This window comes from Schistocerca nitens, chromosome 6, assembly GCF_023898315.1.
Source record: "Schistocerca nitens isolate TAMUIC-IGC-003100 chromosome 6, iqSchNite1.1, whole genome shotgun sequence".
Taxonomy (NCBI): domain Eukaryota; kingdom Metazoa; phylum Arthropoda; class Insecta; order Orthoptera; family Acrididae; genus Schistocerca; species Schistocerca nitens.
The window spans coordinates 87399957-87418343 of NC_064619.1; the positions used below are offsets into that span (position 1 = coordinate 87399957).

The window sequence follows — 18387 nt, forward strand, 5'->3', positions numbered from 1 at the left end:
CAGATAATTAGAAAAATGCTCTAGTTTTGTTCACCTGCTGTTAAAGCTTCCAATATATATGGCAATGGGTGACACAGTATTAACTCCAACCCATCATGCAAAATAATTTACTTAAGTGATCAGACACTACACTGGATCACAGAATAATTTATATGATCTTTGCCCGTGTAATAGATGGCAAGCAATTTCATACCAATTTACTTAAAACACACTGCTGCAAATTAGAAACTTTAACAGCAGATGAACAAAACTAAACCATTTTTCAAATTAGCTGAAGGATAACTGTTATGTATCAGTTTTTTATGATTTTATAAGAAAAGTTAAAGTTTGTTACAGTACAGAATATACAGAGGTCATAAGTGATTCCTAGTGTATATTTTATAACTGATTAGATAAAAGAATCCACTCAGCAAGTGGCAGCAGGAGAAAAAACATACAAAAATTAAGAAAATGTACAAGCTCTCGGAGCCCTTCTTCTGGCAGCATGGTTGAAAGGAAAGGAAGAGGAATGAACAAACAGGACTGGGATGGTTTAGGAAAGGGGAGAGTTACAGAAAAGTCATATAGAGAGCCCAAGGTCATGGGACACTTCACGGATGGGATGAAAAGGAATGTATTTTTTAGAGTGTGATGCTCTCAAATGGGTTTCATTATTTACCAGCCCATAGGCAGAATGTTATAAAAATGGAAATTTTTTGTCCACTTAGATGAATTTTCAGGTATTCAGGTGGAGGTTCATCACACCTGTGAAGGAGATTTCCTGCCAGATCAACTGAAACTTCAGGCTTTGAGTTCACATCTATGATACAAGGAAAGTATTCACTTTACTGAATATTTATGAACATACTCACCAGTCAAAGAAGAAGCGGTTTCAAAATCAGCACTATCCACCTGCTCCACAGCAGCTGAAAACAAAAATTTTACAATTTCAGCGGTGCTTCATTTTCATTCATTGTACAGAGCAAATACCGCAAAAATACACTGCCTGACAAATGAAAGTAAAGTGCACAGAAGATATGATTGGATGTCAATGTAACTTCATACGTATTGGCATAATCAGAGAGATCAATGATTATAGTTGCAATTCTCTGTGATATGGAGAATGGCCACCATAGTGCATTAGTGTTGTTCATGTCTAGTGTTATTACCAGACCTCATGGGGTATCTAAGAGGCATAAACAGCGTCCAATGTTGAATGATCACCATGCACAATGTGAAGATTCAACTTACACATATGAGACAGTATTATCAGCACCTGACAGAGTTTGAAAGGGTCATCATTGTAGGTCTCCTTTTGGCCAGCTAATCTAATCGCACCATATCCAGATTTTTGGGGTATTCCGATGTGCCAGTGGCCCAGTGTTGGACTGCATGGAAATGTGAAGACAGGCATAAGCATTCCCAAGGTTCTGGATGATCACATCTCATCACCACAAGAGAGGATCACCATATTCTGCACCAAGCACCATTGTTGTTTAAAAAATATACAGTATATGTCCTAGTTTTAGTTTTTGGGGTACTGTGTGGTAAGAGTTAGTGAAAGATCACATGTTATTGACCATGGTAGAAACATTTCTTCTTTTTCTTCTTCTTCTCACTGTGTGTCTTAGTCATTCATCTGTTATGCACTCTTGGTTGAAATTATTGGACTTCCCACCCTTTTCTCAATTTTTGTTAAGAGCTTTTGCCCAGTTAAATTCATCATTAATTTTGGTATTCTGTCATCTACCATACCTGTGTCGTGATCATTCCAGTTTTTCCTGTAATCCTTAATCTGCTCATTTAAGCTTTTCACTCTCTGTACTTCTCTGATGTCAACATTCGTTTTCCCGTTGGATAGTGTGTACCCAGCTATTCCCCCTAGGCATTGCATATCTGATTTTTTTTATTTTCACTGTGTCTTGGTTGGTACTGAAATCATCTTGTAGAACTTAATAGATTTTTCTTTCTTACTTTAGTTCTATAGGTTGTCATTCATTTAATTCATTTTTTTCTCCTTCTTTTGTATGTACATTCCAGTTGTGAATGAGGTAGTATTTCCTAAGAAGTCAAATTAGTTTACTCTTTCTGTTTTCTGATTATTTATTATTATTTTGCTTGGAATTGCCTCCGGGCACCTGAAAGCCATACATTTTGTTTCCCTTGAAGATACTAATAGATTATATAATTTAACTAAAGAAACTAAACTCCTTTCAAAAAGACCTCAGAAGACCCAACAGTAGCAACTGACTGATATGTCAATCTCAGCCAATAGGCATCACTTGATGCGGATATGGAGGATGTAATTTAACTGTTGTGGATAAAATAGGAGCATCTCTTTGGAGTGTGCTCTCACTATCAGCAGTCACAACTTAATCATGAGCAAAGAGTAATGACATAGAATAATTCCTTTCTTTAATGCCATAGGCACAAAAAGTTAATTTACTTATCCATTGCCTCACCATGTCATCACTATAAATAGAGGAAAGCATCAGAGACAAACTGTGTCCTTCTCTCACTATCAAATTTGTTCCAATCTTAGATCTCCCATTTCCTACAATTGCAATTTCTGATCCTTCTTAGATGCTTTCTACTACCTTCATTACGTGTGGAGGTACTGCTCTTTTGTTCATTGTCTCCCACAGCTCTTCTCTCAGAGTGTAAATCAATCTTCCTGTGTTAGAATGAATGACCTATAGCCTGCTTTATTGGTACAATGAAACCTAATTTTGCTGAAATTGAGTGGGTAAATTGGTTGGGTTCACTGATATACAGGGTATGAGAGAGAACTCTCCAGCCACTGGAACTGTGAGGGCAGTTCACATAATTTTAATCTGCGCATGAGTAGCAGTACGAAGTTTCAGACAATTCAGACTGCTTAGTAGTGTTCTAATTGTAGGCCAAGAAACCGTCAATACAACTTCTCTATTATAGAAGTTTTCTTTTCTGACTGACTCCACAGAAGAAAACAAGATATCATGCTGTAGTGTATACAACTTTTGTTTAAAACTATGCATAAAGAGAAACAATATATGTGGGAGAAACAATTTGTCTAATGGATTAAATGTACAGTAGTTGACACTGTGAAAGAAAATGAATCCACACATTTTCTCAACACAGCATAGCACATCACAGCACTATCTTACTCACAATCAGTTTCAACAGAGAAACTGTCCATTGTTGTTTAAAAAGTATATAGCCTGTGTCCATCAGAATGTTTATTAGATTATTGCATAAAAATTTGAAGTAAAGTCTTCAGATTTTAGAAAACAACATTTCCCCTATATACACTCCTGGAAATGGAAAAAAGAACACATTCACACCGGTGTGTCAGACCCACCATACTTGCTCCGGACACTGCGAGAGGGCTGTACAAGCAATGATCACACGCACGGCACAGCGGACACACCAGGAACCGCGGTGTTGGCCGTCGAATGGCGCTAGCTGCGCAGCATTTGTGCACCGCCGCCGTCAGTGTCAGCCAGTTTGCCGTGGCATACGGAGCTCCATCGCAGTCTTTAACACTGGTAGCATGCGGCGACAGCGTGGACGTGAACCGTATGTGCAGTTGACGGACTTTGAGCGAGGGCGTATAGTGGGCATGCGGGAGGCCGGGTGGACGTACCGCCGAATTGCTCAACACGTGGGGCGTGAGGTCTCCACAGTACATCGGTGTTGTCGCCAGTGGTCGGTGGAAGGTGCACGTGCCCGTCGACCTGGGACCGGACCGCAGCGACGCACGGATGCACGCCAAGACCGTAGGATCCTACGCAGTGCCGTAGGGGACCGCACCGCCACTTCCCAGCAAATTAGGGACACTGTTGCTCCTGGGGTATCGGCGAGGACCATTCGCAACCGTCTCCATGAAGCTGGCCTACGGTCCCGCACACCGTTAGGCCGTCTTCCGCTCACGCCCCAACATCGTGCAGCCCGCCTCCAGTGGTGTCGCGACAGGCGTGAATGGAGGGACGAATGGGGACGTGTCGTCTTCAGCGATGAGAGTCGCTTCTGCCTTGGTGCCAATGATGGTCGTATGCGTGTTTGGCGCCGTGCAGGTGAGCGCCACAATCAGGACTGCATACGACCGAGGCACACAGGGCCAACACCCGGCATCATGGTGTGGGGAGCGATCTCCTACACTGGCCGTACACCACTGGTGATCGTCGAGGGGACACTGAATAGTGCACGGTACATCCAAACCGTCATCGAACCCATCGTTCTACCATTCCTAGACCGGCAAGGGAACTTGCTGTTCCAACAGGACAATGCACGTCCGCATGTATCCCGTGCCACCCAACGTGCTCTAGAAGGTGTAAGTCAACTACCCTGGCCAGCAAGATCTCCGGACCTGTCCCCCATTGAGCATGTTTGGGACTGGACGAAGCGTCGTCTCACGCGGTCTGCACGTCCAGCACGAACGCTGGTCCAACTGAGGCGCCAGGTGGAAATGGCATGGCAAGCCGTTCCACAGGACTACATCCAGCATCTCTACGATCGTCTCCATGGGAGAATAGCAGCCTACATTGCTGCGAAAGGTGGATATACACTGTACTAGTGCCGACATTGTGCATGCTCTGTTGCCTGTGTCTATGTGCCTGTGGTTCTGTCAGTGTGATCATGTGATGTATCTGACCCCAGGAATGTGTCAATAAAGTTTCCCCTTCCTGGGACAATGAATTCATGGTGTTCTTATTTCAATTTCCAGAAGTGTATATTAGTGTAGATTATATGGGTTGTTTGGGGAAGGAGACCAGACAGCGAGGTCGTCGGTCTCATCAGATTAAGGAAGGATGGGGAAGGAAGTCAGCCATGCCCTTTCAGAGGAACCATCCCAGCATTTGCCTGGATTGATTTAGGGAAATCATGGAAAACCTAAATCAGGATGGCCGGACGCGGGATTGAACCGTCGTCCTCCCGAATGCGAGTAGATTATATATTATACTTTATTAAATGTTTTTTACAGCAAGCAGCACATTCCTGTATATCTTTCTGTACCTGTGACAGTAGTCTAGGGACTGTGGATTAGTCTAGTGCTTTTGTAAACAATTGAGAAATTTAAGTTTCTAACACCCACAGTTATTTTCTTTAGCTGTTGCCATTGAAGTGGCTACTTTTGGAACTATGTTCTTAAAAACTGATTGCCCACACACTTCATCCCAGATGTTATATGCCAATGCCGGAGAAAAAGTATATATTTTATACTCTGAGGTATCCTTTTATAGGCTTGCAATTTTCTGGGTTTTACCAAGTCTGTCTTTAGCTCCGTTATCTGACAGTAATGTTCAGGGAAGCCAAGATCTTTTATCTTTACAACTTCCACTTTTCATACATATAGGTATATGAACTAATAACATAGATGCTGAGTTGCAGATAGGCACAACAAAATGACTGTCACAAAATAAGCTTTCGACTAGCAAAGCCTTTGTCAAAAATAGACACGTTTGCGTGCACACACACACACACACACACACACACACACACACACATACGCACACACACACACACACACACACACACACACACACACACACACAAATGCAACTCACACAAACATGACCACAGTCTCTGGCAGATGAAGCCAGGGTGTGGATACAGTTTTAACCAGTTTGGAGTGGGGAGGACGGAACCAAAATTGTAATAGAGCCAAATTATGGGAGACAGGATGCTGTCAGCTGCAGGAATGAGTACCAAGGGAATGGAAATACAAGAGGTGTTCAACAAGTAATGAAACATAGTTTTTCTCAGCCAATTTTGGTTGTAAAAATTTGGAATTTGTTATGGAACATTGTGGAATATTCCAGCTTCAGCCTGTATAGTTGCATGAAGTTCCAATACATGGTGGCACTACAAATAGCCATCAAAATGGTATTTATAATAAAGATACAGTCCAGGTGAAGAGCTCTTATTGAGTTTCTTTTGGAAGAAAACCAGAGCATCACAGATATTCATAGGCAGTAGCAGAGTGTCTATGGAGACCTGGAAGTGAAAAAAAGTATGGTGAGTTATTTGATGAGGCCTCTGTCATCTTCACAACATGGTCACACAAACCCGTCTGATATCCCATGTGCCGGCTGGCTGCACACAGCTTTGTGTGCAAACTGGGTCCCTCTCTGCTTAACAAAAGACCACAAAGAACAACAAAAGACCACCTGTGCAGAGTTGCTTGTGTGTTACAACATTGACCATCACAACTTTTTGTGAAATATCATCACTTTGTTGGACTATTCTTCCTCATCTGCCCTACAGCCCAGATGTTGCACCTTCTGATTTCCATCTGTCTGGCCCAATGAAGGATGTACTCCATGGGAAGCAGTACATAGATGATAGGGAGATTATTATGCAGGAACATTTTGGCTCTGACACTGACCAGTTGAGTGGTACCATGCAGGCATATAGACCATTCCAGTAATGAGGCATGAGGCCATCGCATTGAACAGAGATTCAGTTGAAAAATAGGGTTTTGTAGCCAAAAGAGTGTGAAATAATATGATGTGTTGGGTTCTTGAATAAAACCAACCAGAATTCAGGAAAAATGTGTTGCATTACTTATTGAACACCCCTATTCGAAGGCATTTTAATTGGATGAAAGGAATAGTAATGGAAACAGAGAATTTAAAAATGGAGGTAGAAGTTGAGAGATCAACAATAGGTTGCAAGATAATAGGAGACCAATTAACAGACAAAATGGGCAGGGAATCTGATGGTAGTTCCACTGGGAGCTTTTTGGTTTGGGATGAGGCATGCATATCAAAATCAGGTTAATGAGTTTGAAAAGAGGTATATAGAGAGATTAAATCAGAGATTTTATGGACACGGTAACAGGGAAGCATACTAGGTGAACAGAATGTACTTTGACAAAGAATTTTGGAAAGTAACAAATTATAGTTGAAAAGATAATAGAAACTCTAATGAGGTGTATAATTAAGACTTTGAGTTAGATGCAGAGCTTCTTACAAATTTTTATAGTCATGCAGAAAATGATAATTCAAGAGAAGGAGTAACGACAGGTGGAAATTATCATGAACTTGGGATAAATAAGTTGTCACACGGCATAAATGTATTATGGGCAAAAGTAGAATTTTCTCGAAGTCCTCTCCAGCCAGCTCCGAGCCAAGGCATGTCCAGTCAACATGCCATGTCACAATCAGAATAACAATCAAGCAAAAAGCTGATATTGCCAGAAGCAAAGCAAAACCTGGAAGATATTGCCTCACTTCAAGCAAGCAAGAGGTCCGAAATGTAAACTCAGCAAACGTCAACTCAGTACGAGATTTTGAGAGCACAGCTTGACTTTGCAAGAGAGAGTAAAAGTTTCACAAGGACACCTATCAGCCTGCTGATATGACAGAAACACAACAAGCTGAAGCCCTGAAAGTCATTCTTGCAAAATAGAGGGGTGGTAGAGACCACTCATAGGCTCAGAAAAGTAGGCCACATTCAGTCATTGCCAGCCAGGTATAGCATCATTGTGACAGGCAAATGCTAGTAAGTACTTGGACTTCTGAACCTTCACATGAATTATGTTGTAGAACACCAGCTATGATGCTAAACCTGTGGCATGCTGCCAACATCTGCCAAGATGACTTCCACCTTTGAAACTGCTGCCTGTCCAGTCTGCTCTACTTGGGTGCTGTGAACTGTTGACATAGAACACTTGGACACTTCTACCTATGGCTTGCTAAGTCCAACAGATGGTGTCTGATGCACTGTCAAATTGTCACAGTATCTGGAATGCATGCCAACCGTGGCTCTCCCCACCTAGTACCTGTAAACCGTCATCGAGATACCTGCCTTCCTCAGTGGATGGGCCATGTGATGTTCATATCCACACCATGCAGAGATGCTAAGAGATTACCTGAGCGCTCCCCTTTGATGTCAATGAGAGTGCTCTGATAATATGCAGTCACTGTCCTGGTAGCAATGCCTGCTGTGTGGACTACGCCAGCTGCCGGCATGACCTGTTGTCTGCCCTACGCCATGTTTATGTGAACAGATGCCACTGGGGTAACATGCTCTAACTATTGCTGAGACAGTGACAGCACATTTCAAGACCATACACTGCACTGGCCTAGGTTCTGCCACAAAGAAGAATACATAACTGTGAACTTCAATGTAATAAATTCTTGTTCTGCTAATGTTGTACCATTAGTGCCCAGTGCGGTCACCAACCTACTCCACCACACTCCACAATCCATCATCCCAACAACAACTGGGGTCTCAACCCACGCCACTACAAACTGGAGTCACAAGTTCTGTGATGGTTGCTGCCACTGCAGTAGAACCATGTCTGCAGCATCATTGTCATCACCAACTGGACCTCCAGCCTGGCACAATGCAGCGTTGTGAGTGAGCATTTTTTGTTGGCTTTTCTGATTGTATTATTGTTTGTGGTCATATTGAGTCATAAGGACATTGATTCAACTCTAAAAGTGTTGTTTGTTAAACCTTGTAAACCTGCAAACTTGTCATTGTTTGGAGGAAATACCAGGAAAATGTATTTAATGTCACTGAGTGCAAATTGTGATTTATCAGACTATGACTTGCTATACACTAAGTCAGTGCCAGCTTTGTGCAACATTTGTAAAAAGCTTTTCCGAGTAATGTTGGGCTATGATCAGGCATAAAAATTAATTTGTTGTATTATTGTGTGTAATATAAGTGTAGTTTCCCCATATCTCTTTTGCAATGGCAGTAGTAGAATACACAAAATGGTGGAACACATGCTGCTACTACAGGTGAAACTATCACTGCCTTAAAAGAGCAAGTAAGAGCATATAAGCAGGAAAACAAAGATCTGCATAAGCAAGCTGAAATCTCAGCAGCTGTAGTACAGCAGTTGCACTCAGGGTCTGTAGAAGCTACAATTGTGTTAAGTGTGCCCATTCCTCCTCTCAGTCTTGCAGCAAATTTAATAACTTTTTTCCACAGAAACAACAGAGGGTGTCACTGTGTTCATTACAGACATATCAGCTACCACTGAACTGTGCAGCTGGATGAATGAAACATGTTTGCACATGGCGAACTTATGATTAATGGATGAAGTTAAAACATATGTTGTGTATCATGAGGAACTTAGCAAGGTATTAATGTCCCAAGAGGTGGCTCATAAGTCGTTTAGTTTAGAAGCCTGAGACAGTGAAATATTTTTGAATATAATCTGGAAGAGTAATACACAAACATAACGAGCTTATACAAAGGGATCAACACATGGTTGGGAGAAATCATTATTGCTGCAAAAGAACCTAATGACCTTCATGTCTTCACCTATAGAGTAAAGAACTACAGATGCCAACATATGGGTCATCTGCAGAAATAATGCCACCAGCCAGATTGTTATGAGCATGATTGAGGCAGTTACGAAGCACAAGAGTGCACAAATAAGAAACCATAAAAAGCATCTGTTAAAAACAAATGGGGATACATTGGCCATCAGAAGACATTTCCAGCAGAACGAAACACTGCAATACGTATGGAGAGATGGAATGCTGCTTGTTAGGCTTACTACAGGGCAAGGAATATAAGTTTTAGTAGACACAGGTGCACACATGTCAGTCGTTAGTCTGAACCCTATAGGGAGGAAGAGACTTAGGTCTCCATGAAATGGATTATATGGTGTAGCCAACAATCACATGAAGTGATTAGGGGCCACACTGTTTGACTTTAGCATTTGAGATATTTTTGATAATACATGTAAGTGTTGCCAAATGTTGGTGAAAGTTATTCTGCAATTCTCAGACTAGACTTCCGATAAACATTGTGCAAAAATCGATCTTTTATGGTATACAGCTGAATTCAGTGAAATTTTGTTTCCACTGGGAACAACAACCATTAATGAGACAATGTTCCAAGGTGTAACAATCCTGAGGGTGTTGCCAAATGAACTGCAAGCATTTATGCTAAAGATTACTTCCAATGATAATGTACTAGCAGGTACGGGAAGTCAGTCTTGGTTCCTGTACAGACCAATGTGCAACAAGAAGTGTTGTGTCTGGTAGGACCATTACAAAGTAATGAAGAATTAGATTAAAGGCACTGTTTCATGCACAGAAGTATGGTGTGCATTAGTAATATAAACAGAGAGTTAATGCTTCCTGTTAGGCTGTGTACTTTTGGCATGGATGAGATCAGTCTGCAAAGGGCTTCATGACTGCCAATTTAGATGATCTGGATGCAGAAGACATTGATAAGTCATGTGATGACCAAAGCCACAAGCAAGCTGTTAGTGCATCTGTATTATGTAAGAAAATGCATTATTCACTAGTAAGTGGTTGACAAGCAATGGAGGCTTTGCTACTATGATTGTTGGATTTGTTTATCACAAATGGTTCATTACCAGTGAGGCCTGTTCACAGTATCATGTACCTGCAGGTAACAATGCTTCAGTCTACAGGAAGCAATACTCAAATTGGTTCAAATGGCTCTAAGCACTATGGGACTTAACATCTGAGGTCATCAGTCTCCTACACTTAGGACTACTTAAATCTAACTAACCTGAGGACATCACACACAGCCATGCCCAAGGCAGGATTCGAACCTACGACTGCAGCAGCAGCGCAGTTCCGGACTGAAGCGCCTAGAATCGCTCGGCCACAGTGGCCAAAGAAGCAATACTGTGTACCCAAGCATCTGCAGCTACTGACCAGCAACCGGCAGAAGTAATGGAGTGCAAATATTGTTATTGTTATGAAGAAATCAACGGATGTTGCTAAGACATGCAGATTCTGTTATGATTACAGATATTCGAATGCTAAAACCATCCTGTCCCCAATATTACATAGACACTGGACAGCCTGGGTCAATGCAGATACTTTTCATCAATGGATCTAAGAAGCAGATATCACCACCTACAAGTTGTTCCAGAAAATAGGGCAAAAACTACCTTCATGATACCTATATCACAGAATGCCATTTGGTCTTAAAATGCACTGGCTTCATTTCAGAGACTGTTGGATGGTGTACTTTGCAGATTGAAACTTAAAAATTCTATGACATTATTACACAAGATCATTGTATTTCGAGAGATATGAAATAACACATCAAATATTTGGAAGACGTGTTTAACAGCCTATGGACAGCATGTCTGACACTCAGATGAATGCCATTTTGTGCAAACAAAAGTTGAATACCTTGGCTATTAGTGCAGAAGATGTAAAAAAACTGATCCCCAATTAATTTCAGCTTTCAAAAATTGCCAAACCACTGAACCAGATGTTGTGAAAAGATGTAAAATCCTAATGGACAACAGACCGCCAAACAGTATTTGAAACATTGCAAAAAAGCACTGACCTCAGATCCAGTACTTACATTTCCAGATTTTTTTAAAAAAATTCATCCTTTCTTGTGGTTCCAGTAATAGAGCACCCAAGTGTCTATTCACAAGGAACCTCTCAAAAGTGAGCTCACAAAAAACCAATGATATGTACAGAATCTTACACTCTATATACTGTATACCATGCAACCACAATACTGGTTGCTTATGGCAGCAGGAGATGAGCACAGCATGAGGTTATGGAGCACAATTGACCTGCTTATTTGACAAGTAACTCGCAACAGTGCTAGTGGTGTTCATACAAAGCAGAGCAATGGTAATGGTAAACAAAGCAAACATTGCGTTATATCTACAACAACAGTTGCTAAAGTTGACATATCATCAGAAAGGACCTCAAGGAATTTTGCAGAATGCGGAAGAAGTGGCAGATGAAATATTACTGTTTCTGCAAGTTGAGTCAGTGCAATCTTTGCTGTCATACATGCTTCACCGGGTGGACAACATACATGAGAAGTACAATGAAGATGATAATTGCTTAACAAGTGAGTGATATTGAAACAGGTGTCCAGCCATGTAGTTCATCATCCTTGTCAGAAAGGGAACGATAAATCCCCTCTCTAGTGAAACATAGTAAAGGACAATCATTGTCCAAGGAGCGGCCTACTAAACATTATTATGTACACGAAAGATCATCTGCACTATAGCAAAACAACAGTTATGAATAGATTTCAAATAAATCTGCAGCAATAGGACCATTTAGCACCAAAGGAAAACTATGGATTTTCACGGGAGGACAAGGCACACTTGTTACGAAAACTGGTGTTTCACATTTCAAGGCTGCTCATCACAGTTTACAGGATGTGCACAGATAGTGGCCTATTACGTTATGCACATCAAACTGGGCATGACATAGATTACAGTGGTTTCAAGGAAATCAATGGGTGGTTACATAACTTCCCACCAGTGCTACAGAACTGGAAAACATAAGATACTTAAATTTCAAATAAAGTGTGAACTTGACAATGCACACAAAACTGCGCAACTGGCCCAAACATTTGCAGATGAGATAAACAAACGCATCCCATCATTCAGAAATTTTGAAATCTGGCCAATCAGGCTTTGACAAGGAAATGAATATGAAAGGAACCCTTGAAATTAGAGGTACCAAAAGAGTTGTATCAATATCAACTAACATCAATGCCTCAACACATTCATATACAATTATGCTGACTTTGAATCTGGATGGTAAATCAGCTGAAAGTTATTTATTTTGCTGTGATAGGTCAGAGACGATCTGCGCTCTATGATTCTTTCTTGTGCGCATGATCTGGCTAGGGCAGTAGGGAATATTTACATCACAACAACCAAAATGCAAGATGGCGATGAGTGTAGTGATGTATAGTGAACGAGTGAATAAAAGTTACTGTTCTGTCGTAAAAAATAAATCCTGTGAAAACTGTAAAAGTGAAATTGAAAAACTAAACGAACGCATTTCACGTTTATAAAAAGTTGTAGATGTTCTAAGACGTGAGATTTCGCATATAACTAATGAAAACTGTGAGCTGAAGAAGTTGCGCCATATTCTAAATAATAAAACAATAAAGCCACAAAACGGGAACCTGGTGAGTTATGAGAAGCGGAAAGGAAGCGATAGACAGGCATCAAAGGCAGCAAATGAAATTATAATTACAGATAAAAACAGGTACAGTGTTCTGTCGAATACTAGTGATGCCTGCAATAAGGATATGCAAAACGCTAGTGAAGTGATGCAAGACAGTGAAACAACGTCCGAGTGGATAAAAGTGTCGCTAAAAGGTAATCCCTTGTCCACTAAAAGAATAACAAACTCCGTAAAATCTGTCACATTTTGCGATAAAAACAAATACGACGTGTGTGACAAAGAAGAAAGAATCAAAAGTCGACGTCTTTGGAGACAGTCACGCCAAAGGAATTTCTCAAGAACTGCAAGTAAACAGTAAATCAACGACAGTCACAGGCATGGTTAAACCAGGTGCTGGTTTCAAAGAAGTGACGAAAAACATCGTAAAATATAACTGTGACAAGCAGGACAGTGTTGTTATCTGCGCAGGAGCTAAAGACATTTACGAAAACAATGCTATGAAAATGTATAAACAGCTCTTGAGTCTTTTGCTAGTACTGTCAAATACAAACATTTTACTGGTGAACTTTACCCACAGGCATGATTTACCTGAATGGTCATGTGTGAATAAGGAAATTCACAGAATTAATGCGAAACTTAAAAGTAGTTGTAGGCTATTCAGCCATGTGAAATTAATTGACTCAAGCACACTTGACAGAGAATGTTTTACGAAACATGGGCTTCACCTTAACAGAAATGGAAAGGCCAGGTTAGGAAAATTAATAATGGAAGCAATTAAATGCAATTACAAAGTGACAGCCACTGAACTGGGATGGTATAAATCTCCAATAGCAGGAACACCAGCAAAAACAGGAACAGCACGCAAATGAACCATCCAAAAAACAGTAGCAACAGAGGAACCTACTACTGAACCAACATTAGCAGCAGCAGAACTAACAACAGAAGCAATAGTTACAGCATCAAAAACCAACCAACCAGAATCATTAGCAGTCACAGCAACATCAGAAGCAGTAGTTCCAACATCAATAACCAAGCAACCAGAATCACGGGATTCACTGCAACAGCACACAGCAGCAGCAGTGGTAATAGGAGCAGTCATCACACCAGAAGAAGGCAGCCACCCTTGAGAAGCCAGGATTTTTGCTGGGGCAAAGCAGTGAACAACGGCACATAACAGGGAAAGAGATAAATGCTGGCAAGCAGAGGAATCTACAACAAGGATTTTTGGTACCTGGCCTCAGTTACAAGACTAACATACGGCAGATACCTTCAGATACACCAACTTCCAAGTCTAACTGGCAACAGACTCACCTCCACTGTCATCAACAGAAGAATAACCATGCCACCAGCTCATCTAAAGGATTTTTTAGCATCAGGTGTAAAGGGAAAAACGCCACCAAGATAAGTGAAAACAAATGCCTAACAGTGTTTCACCAAAACATTCAAGTCATAAAGAACAAAGCACAACAGCTAGAAGTAGAATTGGAAAATTTTGATAGCCAAATTTTGTGTATCACTGAACACTGGTGCAAAGGGAAGGAAATTGAACACATTGCATTAGCCTCATTTGACCTTGCATGTTACTATAGCAAAATCTCAATGAATGGTGGAGGTTCATGTATCTATGTAAAAAAAGGTATGTCATTTAAAGTTAGATATGATCTTTTAGATCTAGGTGAGGACAAACATTTCGAACTTTCCGCTGTTGAAATAATAGGACCTGGCATAGCAAAAAAATTAGTCATATTTTGTGTGTACCGCTCTCCCAGTGGAGACATTGATATATTCTTCTCAAAACTGAATCAAAGCTTAGACAAGGTTTCTGGACCAAAAGCAAATTTAATTATCTGTGGTGACTTAAACATTAATATGATGAAACCTGATAAGGCTAGCAACATATATGTGAATATTCTAAGCTGTTTTGGAATATCCTCCCTTGTTAATTGTCCAACTAGAATAACGAAGGAATCCTCCTCATCTATAGATCATGTAGCTACAGATATTGATGGTAAAAAATGTCATATTGTTGTCCAAAACCTGGGCCTATCAGACCACCTCTGCCAGATCTTAAAAACTAACATTCATGTAGAAACTTCTCCTAAACTTTGTACATACAAAATAATGTTTTCCAAATCAGCCCTGTATCAGTTTAACTCCCAGCTAGAATATGAAGATTGGAGGGAAGTCTATGCAGAAACCAATGCAAATCAGAAATTTATCAAGTTCATGTCAATTTTTAAACTCAGATTTGAAGAGATGTTTCCCAAAACTCTTTATCAAATTAAAACTACAAAGAGAAATCAATGGGTGACTACAGGTATCAAGAAATCCTCAGAAACTCTTAGATATCTCAACTCCATAAAAAATAATCAATCAACCCAGAAGTTCAGCAATTCTACAAAAAGTACAGGAAAATATACAGCAAGGTGTTGCTAGCCGCAAAAAAACTTTCAAACAACAAAATATTACTTGAAGCTGAAAACAAGAGCAAAGCAGCCTGGAACATCGTCAAACAGGAAACATCTAACTCTGCTAAAAAGGACCTCAATTCACATATTAAAAACAAAGATGTACCAGTAGGTAACCCTAAAAAAATAGCTGATTTTGTACTCATATTTCAGTAGTATTGCAAAAAAATTACAGCAGAAATTTCCAGATACGTATGATTTACCTACTCAGAACCAGCCAACAAACTCAATGGTGCTCTTGCCAACTACAGAAAGGGAAGTGGCACTAGTAGTACACCAACTAAAAAATAAAACTTCAGTAGGACTTGATGAAATCCCAGTCTGCGTAATTAAAGATTGTATAGACTCCATAAAGGGCCCATTAACAGACATAATTAATGAATCTTTCGAATCTGGATACTTTCCGGAGTACCTAAAACAAGCAAAAGTTATACCTATCCTTAAAAACGGAGATGTGGAAAATGTAGAGAACTACAGGCCGATCTCTATACTGTCTATCATTTCTAAAATAATAGAAATACTAGTCAAAAAGAGACTGCTAAATTACCTGAATAAATATAATCTTCTTTCCAATGACCAATTTGGTATTAGGCCCGGAAAAGGCACACAATCTGATATAGCACAGTTCACTAAAGTAATTTTAGAAGCACTGGACAAAGGTGAAAATGTAAGTGGTATCTTTTTAGACTTGTCCAAGGCCTTTGATACAGTTGACCACAAAATCTTACTTCATAAATTAGGGCAAATAGGAATAAGAGGTGTGACAAAGAAGTGGTTCAAATCATACTTAAAAAATGAGTTCAACGAGTTGAAATATCACAAGTTTCAAACAATTCCCTTATAAAACACCTGACTGACCCAGAAAATGTGAATATAGGCGTCCCACAGGGAAGTGTATTAGGCCCAATATTGTTTCTTATATACATTAACGACTTCCCACAAAGTATCAGACACGGAGAAAAAATACTTTTTGCTGATGACAGCAACATAGTAATAACAGGTGAAAATCCAACACAACTGTCAGAAAGAGCAAACGAGGCTCTCAATTATGTCCACAGCTGGTCATTAAAAAATAAAGTAACCCTAAATGTAAAGAAAACTAACTATATTAACTTCCAATTGAACAAAAAACACAATGCCACTAGAATAAAAGTTAATAATAATGAATTAGAATGTGTAACAAGTACCAAATTCTTAGGGATGAATGTAGACAGCCAACTGAAATGGACAAACCATGTCAACATTTTGGCAAAGAAATTATCCACAGCATGCTATGCTTTTAGAATCCTTGCACCAGTATGCAATAATACCTGTCTTAAAATAACATATTATGGATATCTACACTCAGTCCTCAGCATGTTTTGGGGAACAAGTGCCAGTAACATACAAACTGTGTTCAAAGTACAAAAAAGAGCCATAAGGATAATAACAAACAGCAACAATGGGGCCCACTGTCTAGAATTATTTAGAAAGCTAGGAATTCTAACTGTTTCTTGTGAGTATATCTTTCAGAATGTTCATAATGTTCATTAAGAAAAATCTCAACATGTACAACATAAATAGACTAATACATGACCATGAAACAAGAGCTTGTCACCACCTCCATCTAGATAGAAAGAACAAGGCAAAGATGCAAAAAAGTATATTTTATAATGGGATAAAACTGTATAACAAATTACCACAAGAAATTAAAGAAATAAATGAGCCCCTCACTTTCAGACAAAAGCTTAAAACCTTTTTAGCAAGTAAAAGTTGTTATACTGTAAAAGAATATTTAACATACATGTAGATTATTAGAAACATATGACATTATCACCAAAATATTATGTAATTATAAATGTGTGTATGACTAGTTATAAAAACTACACAAAATATGAGAAACCTGTTTCCTTGTAAATGTAAATGTGTGCTCATGTGTCGTAAACTGACGACATCCATACAATATTTATTGTTCCACGGATGAATGAATAAATAAATAAATAAAAAGTGGTAAAATGGGTGTAATAGAACTCCAACTATGGTATGAGCACTGCTTTTGGCCAATAGCTGATCAAAATAACTTCCCTTGCTTGATTCCAGGTCTGCATATAAAAATCATACTCCTTTACAGCAAACTATGCCTCCCGAAAAGTATCTGGCATTGCAGTTCATAGCACCTGGAACAACTGGACAAACTCAGCCTCTGGATGAAACTTCCTGGTAGATTAAAATTGTGTGCAAAGGTTCCGAGTTCGAGTCTCGGTCTGGCACACAGTTTTAATCTGCCAGAAAGTTTCATATCGGTGCACACTCTGCTGCAGAGTGAAAATCTCATTCTGGAAGCATCCCCCAGGCTGTCAGCTGCGCCCTTTTAAAGGAACCATCCTGGCATTTGCCTGGAGTGATTTAGGGAAATCACGTTCACGGAAGAGCTCCTGTGAAGTTTGGAAGGAAGGAGATGAGGTACTGGCAGAATTGAAGCTGTGGGGGATGGGTCGTGAATCGTGCTTGGGTAGCTCAGTTGGTAGAGCACTTGCCGCAATAGGCAAAGGTCCCAAGTTTGAGTCTCGGGCCAGCACACAGTTTTAATCTGCCAGGAAGTTTCATATCAGTGCACACACCGCTGCACAGCGAAAATCTCATTATCAGCCTCTGGATATTTGTTTTTTCCGTGGCTATAAAACAGATAATTGCACTATTTGCAGCTATGCCTTCAAGGATAGCCAGTTTCATTATTGGTTCCATGATAGATTATTTTGCATTTAGTTGCATGCCATCACATTCCACCAGCTCTCATCACTCCATTACATCAATATGATTCTACATGCATTCTTTACGTGTGGATACTTTGCTGAATGCCCTGCATTCTTTGTAACTCCCAAGGAGTTCATCTTTAGTCTAATTGGTGTGAACCTTTGTAATCACTGTGGCATGCCATTTTTCATTCAGTGTTCATGATGCAAGTTAATGGTTAGTTTTGAATATTTCCTTAATGTTGACGATGTCCATTTTGTGAAGTGTAACACATACATCCCATAGAAGGTCAATCTCTGCACCTCCTGGACACTAAT

The 18387-nt window shown here is 39.9% G+C and overlaps 1 protein-coding gene across 1 annotated transcript in view; it reads right to left on the reverse strand.

Moving 5' to 3' along the window:
• The window catches only part of LOC126263238 (synaptic vesicle glycoprotein 2B-like), a 340497-nt gene that overhangs the window by 260414 nt on the left and 61696 nt on the right, over nucleotides 1-18387 (reverse strand). The window contains exon 2 of the mRNA XM_049960322.1: nucleotides 852-905. Within this exon, the coding sequence (XP_049816279.1) occupies nucleotides 852-905 (54 nt within the window). The remainder of the gene's footprint in view (nucleotides 1-851; nucleotides 906-18387) is intronic.